We start from the raw sequence: 11,409 nt of genomic DNA on the forward strand, positions 1-11,409 counted from the left end.
GAGTGTCTGATCCTTTGATTATGGAGACACTGTCCTTTCATGATGGCGTTTATCCTGCAAGTCTTCAAGGATTCACTCATGTGATCAGAGAGTCCGACTGCGTGTAGTTAGTTAATCTCTAGCACTCTCGGTGCCTTTATTAGATGATGAAATAGGAGAGCTCATACCTAAGTTTACTTCCTTTATCTTTCAACATGTAAACCGCAATGCTAATTTTCTGGCTCACCTTTGTGCGAAGCATTGCACATTAGATGTCACTGAGAATTGACTAGACACTACCCCAGTTCCCTGATCAGCAGCTTTGTTCAATAAAGCTCTCCAAGTTTGCCCGCAAAAAAAATAAACACTAGCTGGTGGCAGTAGGCTAATCTCCTAAAACTTCCAAAAATAACATGATAATGAGTAATTCAAATGAGAATAAAGGTCGGAATTTTCAATGATAACCTCTTGCTGCTAAAGCATCTTGATTTGGAAAGATTTCAGCACTTAGCTGGTTAGGGTTTACTATGAAGCATCTGACATATACCAGGCTAGTTCTTGTGGTTCACACTGCAACAGCCTGGAGTTCACAGGACAAGAACCCTAATGCATGTCCGTATGTGTACCAGATTATGCAGATAACTGATTCAGTCAGTCTTCCATTTGATAAGGACTACAAGTGAGATATCTGGCAGATATATAAAAAATAAAACAAACACTGGAACAACATGCTCTTTGTCAAGGATTCCATCCATCAGAGCATTAGTAATCTATCTGGTACACTGAAACAAAACCTTGTGTTCCTTTTAGTTTCTGATACATAATAAACCTTGTTTAAAGACATGAGAATTAGTAAATAAGCATCTCGATTGTGATAATTTTCAGATGATAAAAACTGACTGATGACAAATTTAGTATTCAAAGTATGTCACTACAAAACCATGGGATTGATGGATGCAACATATTTACAACAGTAGTAGTACAATATACACTTCGAAAATTAGGGACAGCACCAAGGAGGGTCTCTGAAACAACTGGTTAGAACATTTGTATTTAAATGCAACATGATGTGGGCAACTCCATCCTTTGCAGGCCAGGAAACCCGTCAGCGGCTAGTGGCCAAGGTCATCATCTGGTTTCCAGTTCCTTTCACCTTCAACAACAGATCTAGTTTCACCAACAGAATATCCCACGGCCCATGCTCAGATCAGCACTGCTTGAGATTACGGCAAACAATAGCTCATCAGATTGACACTGCTAGATCTGTCAATTGAACCCATCCGAAAGCACATCTGTCTCGGATTTTCTGAATCTCCAGAAATGCCAAGCTTATTGTTTGGTTTAATACTGCAAACTCTTTCTCGAAAGGAAGCCGCATCTTCTGGTCCAACTGCATCAAAAAATCTTTACATCAACTATGGCATTAACAAAGGGAAAAGAAAAAACCAGCAATTGGGTTATTATATCTAACCTTATCAAGACACCGGGTTGCATCAAGTACATAGCAAAAGTAGGACAATTGCCTGTATAGATCTGCCTCTGTGTACTGTCAGCACACAGAATCGGTATTAGTAGCCATCAAATCAAAGAACAAATAAGCACATTATAAACTTAAGCCCGTATCAACAAACCTGTCTTACTAGACGGCCGTTGCATTGTGGATAGTTCGGACAGATGGTTCCTCTCTCAGAATCCCCCATCACTCTAAGGTTCACAATGTGAGTTGAATATTTGCAACCCTCGTCATCGCACTGGAAAGAAATATGTCAAAAGACCAAGGGCCAGAGAATGTGAAATACCAATTGGAAGTGGAAACTGTACTTACCATCAGTAAACCTTTATAATACCGATTGATGAAATTATCAGCCTGTCTTTTTATCTGGCATGGAAAAAAATCAATTTCAGTTCAGCAATCTGAATGCTAGATCATAGTATTACATTAAGTGGTATTAACCTGGTTCGCAAGCACAGCAGGAGAAACTCTGCACTCATCAGTATCATCTGGACATCTTGGGCACCGCATCCGGCGCCAGAAATTCACAGTAGCATCTTTTCCTTCATTTGGATCTGACAAACTAGCAATCAGACTGGACACAGGGGGGCACTCAAAGGTATTGGTACAGCTTGGGCATGACAAGCGCAGTGGCTCACAGCCACGATATCTGCATGTATTACTCATGTTATTTTTAGTTGGAAGTTACGAATTGCATGAATCAAAGCAAAATAAGTATATTATATGTTTACCTCTCGTCTTCATCATCAATTACAGATAAGAGCATGGTAGACGTATCCTCGTTGCTAGACCCGATTGATCTTGATTGGAACTAATTCCAAGGATTTAGAAGGGTTAAAAACACATGAAAAATATACAAAGTAGATAGCTAACCAATAATTAAGAGTGGATGCACACCTTCGATGAGTCGAGTCCAAGACATTCAGCCAGTCGGGCAGGGCTAGTACCCTCAATGGAAGCACATAGACGAGAAACAACAGGATGAATCTGTAAAAGCAATTTAGAATAAAAATACCATACAGACAAATCTGGCATACAAGAACTATATGTTTTCTTATGTGCAAAGGAGGACCTGCTGTGACAAATAGTACTCGATATCGATCATCCACTTGTTTGGGTCTCGTTTTAACTCATCCGGATGTCTAGCTCTTTGAGCAATTCCCCCAGAATGTGTGTTATCTGAATCCTGTTTGGAATAGTCAAATAAAGTTAGGTTTGCCTCTTAATAGTCAAGTAAATTTTAAGGTCTGTTAAGAGCACTTCAAACAAAGAAGCTAAAAACAGAAGTTTCCAAAACATTCTGCCGCAAGGTTTCATTTTTAAAATTACAATCATTTCAAACAAACGAATAATTATGTTCCCTGAATGAGTTATCATTATGCCAAAGCAGAGGTTAACAAATACTCCCTCCGTCCGGAAATACTTGTCATCAAAATGGATAAAAGGAGATGTATCTAGATGTATTTTTGTTCTAGATACACCCCTTTTTATCCATTTTGATGACAAGTATTTTCAGACGGAGTGATCCCAAAATAATTGTCTTAACTTTAGTACAAATAGTACTAAAGTTAGTACAAAGTTGAGACACTTATTTTGAGACGGAGGGAGTAGTACTTAGGGATACCCGTTGCGAGAAAATAATATATGGAACAAATAATAAGACAACAAAAAGAGCGCATCATTGCAATACCTGTTGCGAGCAGATAATATATGGAACAGTATCACCTGCAGAGCATCCAGAGAAACCATTTTGCTTCAGTCTTAAAGCAACCTGAAAAACACAACACAACCAAAGGAAAACAGCACTCAGCTCAGCTCATCAGTTTCCCATTTATCTCACAACTGACCAAAAGAAATAAAACAGGTAAATATTACCTGGACATGAGGCTGGTTTTTAGCATCTGGATAATCTTCTGGCGCTTTCGTTAGACTCTTTGTGATGATATATTTTTCAAGCTCTATTTGACCACTTTTCATCTGTGCTTGGACCTGCAACAATACTCATATTCAGTCAATTGTACATTATTACACTAACAAATATAGTACTAATGCATGTACAGTCAAAACTGAAGTGTGGAGCGGTAGCAACCAAAATTAATGCCTCTCAGATAATATGGAAAGGGAAAACTTAAGAGATGAAGAATATATTGTAGGCTACACACCTGGACGAGAGAGTTATGTATTGACTCAATAACATCATCACATGTCCTGTAGAAAATGTTTTAACATGGATGAGATGAAAGGGAACATCTCAAGCAAAATTAATGACGACTAAAATACTTACCCTCCAGACAAAATTTGATTCAGGCAAAAATCACCAATTTCTTTTGACAGCAAACTCCAATCACGCCTGACCATATCGAGTCCCTTGCGCTCAATGTTCTGTATCAAGCATGTTAGAATACCTCGCCTAGTTTTCCAAGATAAATATGAAGTTGGAATAAGCACACACACACCTCTCGTAAACTACCATCTAGTGCCACTTTAATGGCAGCATATTTCTTCTTTTTGAGAAGCAACATTCTTTTGTATACACCATCAAGATCGATCTCCAGACAACGGTACTTCTTGTTCACCTGCATAAAAAGTTGTGGAAAGATGATGTTTTTGTGCTGCTCATAGATCATAGTTTAATATCCAAGGCAGAGTACTACCTCCTGAATGACCTTTCCAGCAATTGCTTTTGCCTTGGAGATGTCATCCAGTCCAGTATATATCATTATGGAGTCCGTGTCACCATAAATAACCTGTCCAATACATGAAAAGAAATATCAATATGACCAATTTATTCGTAAAGAAAGTTGGCGTTCAATCATCTTATAAACAAGGTTCTTGGATATCTTAGAAAGGTTATTTATCACTGAGATATTTATAAACATAAGTTAGTAATATACATACCTCCAAGTTTAAATTATTCTGAACCAGATCAACAGTGTTTTGCAAGATCTCTCTACCCTGCAGGGGCATCATAGCATCTATCAGTCACAACAAATTTAGTTGTACATATTTGTAAATCTACTTCTGAAGGAGAGAAAGTATGTTCTCACTTGTAGGGTAATAAGCTCGGCAAGTGGCTTTGCAAAAAACCTAGAATTAGAAAAGCCCAAGCAACCATACATACTGGGACATAAGGTTAAAAGGATAAGTTAGAGAGACCATACTGGCTAAATGCAAAAGGAATTACAAACACAAAAGGCTTACTTGGACTCTACTTAGAGCTCATCAACTATACTAGACTTCTTTATGGGTGCCAAAAGAAGAGTACACTTAAGAACTTAGTTTGCAACAGTTTTCTTTACCTGTTTGCGGTAAGTTTCAAAGCTTGCTGTTGAATATCAAACTGCTGCCTTTTGAGACCAGAGGCGGTTTTGAGCCATGATTTAACCATTCTTCTCCTCTCCACCAAACTCTTCAGCAACTGTGTTGTTAGCCATGATTGCAAACACATGTTAGAACAAAATTATGCCCTGATGATAAGCTGCATTTCATCAATAACTGAAGTGCAAAGAAAAGTAAAGACAGAACAAGGAATCACGTGCTAAAGTATAGTCCAAGTAAGCCTTTTGTATCGCGGCTGGTCACTCTAAATTCTTAAGTGTACACTTCTTCTGGCATCCATAGAAGCCAATGAGTTTGATTGCAGAACTTGCTGGAGCACTAATATATTAGAAATATTGGGTGTTGATCATGTATTACTTGCACACCAAAATGAACAGAAGAATATGTCTCAGTAGTCTATTCCAAAACCCAGGTTTGTCAATTCTCACAGCATTTAAAATTGGTAGGGGGAAGAAGGGGGGGGGAGTACAATTTTGGTCCAGCTTAGTTACAAAGACTGGATATAGTTAAGAAATATAGTACTCCCTTGGTCCTATGACGTTTTGGTAGTTCAATTTGAAATACCAAAACGTCATATATTTAGGAATGGAGTAGCTTGTAAGCTAGAATCACAATGAACAAGTTTACAAAATTCCAATGTCCAACCAAAAGCATGAACAGGTGTGGTGGCTAAGCAGGAATAGCATATTTTATTACTGTAATTACAACTCTGAATATTAATAACAAGTTACTCAGAAAAATTAGCTCAAAGCAAACTTTTTATTGGTTATATTCTTGGTGGCAAAGTTCCAAAGCAATATGGGTGCTACCCATAGGGTATCCCACCTATGGCATGTTAGTATGTTGTTACCCTGCTAGCGGCTCAAAGATTTGCAAAAGAGTGATCCTCCCATTCCCCCAAGTAAAGAAAAACTCCATATCCGAATAAAGCATATATGTATGTACGTACCTCAGGTAAAACACCAGTAGCCTTTGAAGTTGGCAGGTTAGGGAGATTGCCATCAGAAGAACGCTCAACGGTGGTAAAGCAGATATTGAATTCCTGAGCGGAGAAGAGAATAAAAGAAACAGTGAATATATATCAAGGGCGTTGCTTAACAGTCGACTCATGGAGAATAAGCCAGAACTTACAAAATCTGTGAAAAATAACGACTCACCTGAATTATTGAAGGATAAAGACTGTTGAAGTCCAGAAGTAGAATATACTTGTCGTATAGACCTTTTTTAGGCTCCAAAACCAAGCCACCAGCATATGAAGGGCCTTTTCTTGCTTTACCTTGATCACCATTATGCACCTCATCATCAATGGAAGGATCAGCAGCACCATCAGCAGCGTTTCCACCTTCGGTATCAGCATTAAGTTTTCGTTTTGCAGAGTTCAGCTCCTTATTGCGTGCAGCAAACTTATCTGGTATAATGAATTTTTTTGCATGGAATGAATGCAACAGTAGATATTCTACCCTCTGAGCCCTAGCACCCTGCGTCCATTTCATGTGAAAGATCATGTCAACACAACATTGTTTTTTGTCCTTTTTTCAAAGAAGACTGCATTTTTGCAGATGTATACTTTGCATAAAAATAATAATGGTATACCTGGAGAGTTTTTCCCCACAAATTACCACTAATATTTGTCAGTTGGCGTGTAAGCGGGAGAACACTCAAGTGGAACATGAGCTCCAAAGAAAGCCACGCATCAGTCTCCCCGTACTCAACCTAGATGAGGATGATAAATTGGTAAAGTTTGCTTCAGTTCATAATTCTTAAGACATGGCATTCTCTTGAAAGAAGTAAACATGATTTCTGACTTCAAAGAAACCACACCAGCTTTAGAAGTGTTCCCGATGATTGGAACATTGGAGGTATATCATGTGGCGAAACCTCTCTTCTGTCTTTTTTCAATTGAGTCTCTGCAAGTTGTGTCAGAGAATAACTCACCTGCGTAAAACATATAGGTTAGAGTTGTTGAGTTTGGCTTTAAGATTGCACCAAACAATTAAAATGCTGGTTACCTCCCGCAGAAGATCACGAGAGCATAAGTAGGTATCACAGAGGAGACGGCCAGCAATACAGGATATAATTCCTGGACTTGCCCCAGAACCATATAGTGTGTTTCCTTTGGTAAGCCTGGGCATTACTGATCTTCTAAGGCGACCAATTTTGGACCACATGCTGCTTGGTACTTTGCATGTCTAGCAGAAAAAGGGCAGAGGTATATTTCTTATTTGATTGAATTAAAAACATGATTAGACATTAGTAAAATCATAGTGTAAGTTCTCTAACGTGTTGCTGACCACTTCGTCCAGAACATTGAAATTAAAACATCAACAGAACCCTTTCCATCTACTTCAAGGAGAACATGGAGCTACTAGTACAGGTTCCATAGAGGTATGAAAATTAACCAGAAATATAATAATAAAAACCTGAGCACGGTGCAGAAGGACATCCAGGTCGAATCCCGAAATGTTGTGCCCCACAAGTACATCACAATCAAGTTTACTAAGTTCAATCATCAAACGATTTAACAAAGCACGTTCACTGAAAATGGAATAAAAAGATTAATAAATGCAAAGATGAGAACTCAGATTTGTTCAAAGTAACATGTAAAATGCATATGCAACAACAGTACCCACCTGCTCTCTAGTGCCAGCACGTTGCTACCAGCCTTCTGGTTCCTATCAGAAGCTTCTTTAGTGAGGCCTATAGGAAATATGCTGCCTTCAAGCTTGCGCATAACAGTAAAATGGCTGATCGTTCCCCGTTTCTGCCAATCTTCAGAACGCATTGGAGTATCAATCTGAAATGACCCCAAAAGGCAAACAACATTTATTTGGTAGAAAGTGTTTCTAGCTTATAAATAATCTTGCAAATAGGTAAACTCAATAATTGTTTCAGATAAAACCAAAGTGGTTTGTCTAAAAAAGAACTGCTTCATATATTGAGAGACATGGAAGGTTCAATTGCTTGATACATCATGCCAAAGTATGTCAGCTTTTCTAGAAAATCTTGTCCAGAAGAAAAGGATAATCATTTACCTGATACCTGAACTGCTTTATTATGTACAAATAAATACTAGAATTAAATACTTCGACCCCAGATTAGCATGCTTACTTTTACTTGGTGACAACATATGACTGATGCTGACACAATCTCATGCACGTTGTGTTTCTCATTTATGACAGTTTTAAGATTAACAGCCGCAACTACAACTGGGGGGACTTCCAGTGTGGTACTTGTCATCAAAACAGAAATGTCTTTTGGGGAGTCGACTGTAACTTCAAATTTACACCAGCTAACCTGTGGAAATGCCAAAAAGCATCAGCACCAATATAATGCAACAAAGAATTTAGGCAGGAAACATTAGAGTATCAAATAACTTGGATATAAAACACAGGCTGGAATGAGAGGACAGCATGAAGTCAAGGCTATACCCGCTGAGTAGATGGACATGCCACAAATTTAGAAATCGATAGCCATGAAGGACCCTTGATCTTCCTTTTGATGAGAAACAGTTCAAGTGCACTGAAAAGGTACAATGGTTACTGTATGTGAGGAAAGGATTTGGCACGGAGTAAAGCACTGGAATTGTTGTGTACAGCATGGGTCCCACATTTTATGGATCATACCTATTGTTTGTCCCAAGTAACACATGGAAATGTTCACCTCTGAGGTCGGCTGGTACCGCAGGATCCTACGAAAATGCATATGATATAAGGAAAAAAGAAAATATGAAACAGAAGATCCATTGTTCAAGAAACATACCTTGTATGGGTAATTGATTTTCAGGACATACTGCTCACCAATTGGTACATCGGTCCTCTCAAATGCATAGTTCCTCTAAGGCATGCCAAATATGAACAATTAGCATAGACAAGGATATTAAAGGGGTTGAAGTTACAGGATGGTTCCACCTACAAACCTTGACTGGAGTCATCACAAAACTTGAAACATTGAGGTCAGACAACTTCTCAGCTACTTCACTCTTTAGTCCAGATGACAACTCCTGGGAAAAAGATATGTAGTGTGCATATAAGATTAATATGTTGCAATGACCATTAAGCTTAGTATGAAAATAATCAATCTCTCACATGTAAAGTTGCTCGAAGTGATGGCGAAGCATCAGAACTTGTGGAGTTCTTCTCAATCCTTGATATTGTGTCCCTTGGGAATACTGAACTGCTTGGGATTGCATATATGCACCTTTGCATATTTTTTACAACAACACAACAACTATGGAACCGCTTGCCTATTACGACCTAGAAAGAAAAGCAGGTGGTCAAAAAAGTGTGGTGTATAACCTAGAGCAGCAAACATGTAATAGCTGATAATCCAATAGAACATGTAATTATTCAACAAAGTTGATACCTATTTCTGACATACTTGACCATGGCAAATATATATGAGCTTCAAAAAAATATTGACTACTTTATGGAAGTAATGATCAGTGCCTCTATGGAATACATTCATTCATTCAGGTACTAAAATGCATAAACAACCACATAATTTATATAAATGAGCTATCCTATACGAAGCTAAAGAATCACTTAGTTTGGTGCTGGTGAAATATTGTGTGAACAAAACAAAGCACTTTAACAGATGCCGGCAACTAAACATGTCTCTTATAGCGATTATTCACCACAATACTTCAATAGAAACTTAGTACGAATGATATTTACCTTTCCAAACAAATAGACTGTGCCTGAATTAATACCGAAGGGCTCCTCATATGCATCCAGCACATAGAACGGCAGTGCTCCATCCTTCAGCTCAAACTCCGAGCTTTCATCCACATCTGTGTTACCATTAACAGACACCTCTCCCTCGCCTCCTGCATTCTCCCCCTCCCCACATATCTTCATCCAACCTGCTGTTGCACTCAACATATCCCCATTCCTGGTGCCCTCTGCCTTAATTTTAGCATTTAAACGGTGCACCTTCTCTATCTTCACCTCCCCATTAGCCTCCTGCTTCAGTTCCTCCGAGCTCTTATTCTCATCAACCAATTCAGCACTAGAACCTGGAGCTGCTTCTAATTTGGGTTGCATTTCCACATCAGGCTTCAATTCCACCTCTGGCTGTAATTCCACCTCCATATCGTTTCCATGGTCTGAAACCACATCAGGCTCGAACCCATTATCCGATCTAACCTCCATTTCAGCATGTACGGCTGCTTGAATTGCCTTAATTTGGGCAACTGGAGCAGGCGTCGGTGTCGGGGCAGAGACCCTGCCAACGCGACGACGGCGCTCCTCGCGGTCGTTCTCGTCGGGGGCGAACTCGGCGATGACGTCGTCCACGATGCTGTCCGCGGCCAGCGACGACCCCTTGGTGCGGTCGCTGCCCGGCTTCTTAAACACGGAGGAGGTGAACATGGAGGAGAGGCGCTGCTTGCCCATCATCGCGGCGGCGGCGGAGAGGGACGCCGCCGCAGCGGACTGCTGGGGCGGACGCTTCGCCTGGGGAGGGCGCGGCTGCTTCCGCTTGCGGGGGGCGCCATCCTCGCCGCCAGATCCCTCGTCGGAGGAGGAAGGGAGGGCGCGGTGGGTCCAGTCCTCCTCGCGGCCGTCGTCGACGTAGCCAAGGCCGTCGTCGTCGATGATGAAGGCGCCGGCGTCCTTGCGGCGGCGGGCGACGAGGGCGGCGTAGTCCTCCTCGGCGACGGTGTCGTAGATCGGGTCCTCCATCCGCACCTGGACGGCGGCGGCGGAGCGGGCGCCGCCGCCGCGGATGGCGCGGAGGCGCTCGAGCGCCGCGGAGCGCGCCACCGCCTCGGTGCCCCGGGTGCGCGTGCGGCGGCCGGATGCGGCGGCGTCGGCGGGCGCGTCGTCCATGGCTTCGCCCCCTTCCTCCTTCTCCTGCTCTCCCTTTTTTTTTCTCTCTCTCTCTCTCTCCTATCTCTCTCGCGGGCTCTTCTCTGAATCAGGCGCAGACAGGAGGGCGTGGATCTATTGTGAATGTGCGGGTGTGGCTTTGGCGGGAAGGTGTTCGAGCATTTGGCGCGCAGAGTTTTCAGGGGAGCGGTAGCCCCTGGGTCTAGGGTTTTTCAGATCGGTTGGAGAAGAAGCGGATGATCCACGCGTAACTGGGCCGCTGTGGGCCCTGTCATTGTACTGGCCCGTTGAAATCAGACAGTGGATCCGGCCGTTTTGAAGCTCATAAAAAAAATAATCATCGGGAGCAACTAGTTAACGAGCGCTCCTTCGGAAGCCTCGCAACGATCAGCGCCACTTGGCGCGCTCTCAGTCATTCGCCACGTGTCGTGCTTTGAACGTTACCTCCGGATTTTGTTTTTCTTATTTTTCCGCACGCGTTTTCGGCTTTTTAAACGGTTTTTTTTCGGGGGGTTTCGACGTTTTGGTTTTTCCCCGGTCTTCCTTAGCTTTTCGATAAAAAAAATTAAAAAAAAATCGCGAAAAAAACACGTTTTCTTTTTTTTCCTTTTGCAAAAGTCACGGTTTTTTCCCGTGAGAGGCACGCTTGTGCTTTAGCGAGAGTCACGGTCGTGCCTTTCGAAAACGGGAAAAAAAACGTGTTTTCTATTTATTTATTTTTTCGCGAGAGTCACGGTTTTGCTTCCGCGG

At 41.4% G+C, this 11,409-nt stretch overlaps 1 protein-coding gene across 1 annotated transcript; it reads right to left on the reverse strand.

Annotated features, from left to right (window-relative positions):
- Positions 1–828: 828 nt before the first annotated feature.
- On the reverse strand, positions 829–10,857 carry LOC125545387 (DNA polymerase alpha catalytic subunit). Its single transcript, XM_048709305.2, has 31 exons — positions 9,505–10,857; positions 8,917–9,084; positions 8,748–8,831; positions 8,591–8,665; positions 8,455–8,519; positions 8,260–8,350; positions 7,940–8,125; positions 7,462–7,625; positions 7,252–7,366; positions 6,841–7,020; positions 6,653–6,766; positions 6,425–6,544; positions 5,989–6,309; positions 5,781–5,873; positions 4,792–4,910; positions 4,540–4,612; positions 4,391–4,447; positions 4,147–4,239; positions 3,949–4,068; positions 3,777–3,874; positions 3,655–3,700; positions 3,368–3,481; positions 3,183–3,263; positions 2,565–2,678; positions 2,390–2,479; positions 2,224–2,303; positions 1,934–2,141; positions 1,805–1,858; positions 1,611–1,730; positions 1,451–1,525; positions 829–1,369 (listed from the first exon to the last, which is right to left on the reverse strand). The coding sequence occupies exons 1-31, from the start codon at positions 10,657–10,659 to the stop codon at positions 1,223–1,225; spliced, it is 4,620 nt and encodes a 1,539-aa protein (XP_048565262.1). The 5' UTR covers positions 10,660–10,857; the 3' UTR covers positions 829–1,222.
- Positions 10,858–11,409: the final 552 nt, after the last annotated feature.

Source organism: Triticum urartu, chromosome 3A (genome assembly GCF_056163025.1).
Source record: "Triticum urartu cultivar PI428250 chromosome 3A, HENAU_Tu73, whole genome shotgun sequence".
Lineage (NCBI taxonomy): Eukaryota > Viridiplantae > Streptophyta > Magnoliopsida > Poales > Poaceae > Triticum > Triticum urartu.

Bases quoted from the DNA above. Each gene is read 5' to 3' on its own strand.
- LOC125545387 (XM_048709305.2), bottom strand. From the start codon at position 10,659: ATGGACGACGCGCCCGCCGACGCCGCCGCATCCGGCCGCCGCACGCGC. The intron at 4,613-4,791 runs GTAAAGAAAACT...CTTATGTCCCAG, and splicing joins TTGAAACTTACCGCAAACAG to TATGTATGGTTGCTTGGGCT. The intron at 1,370-1,450 runs GTTAGATATAAT...TTTTTGATGCAG, and splicing joins CAACCCGGTGTCTTGATAAG to TTGGACCAGAAGATGCGGCT.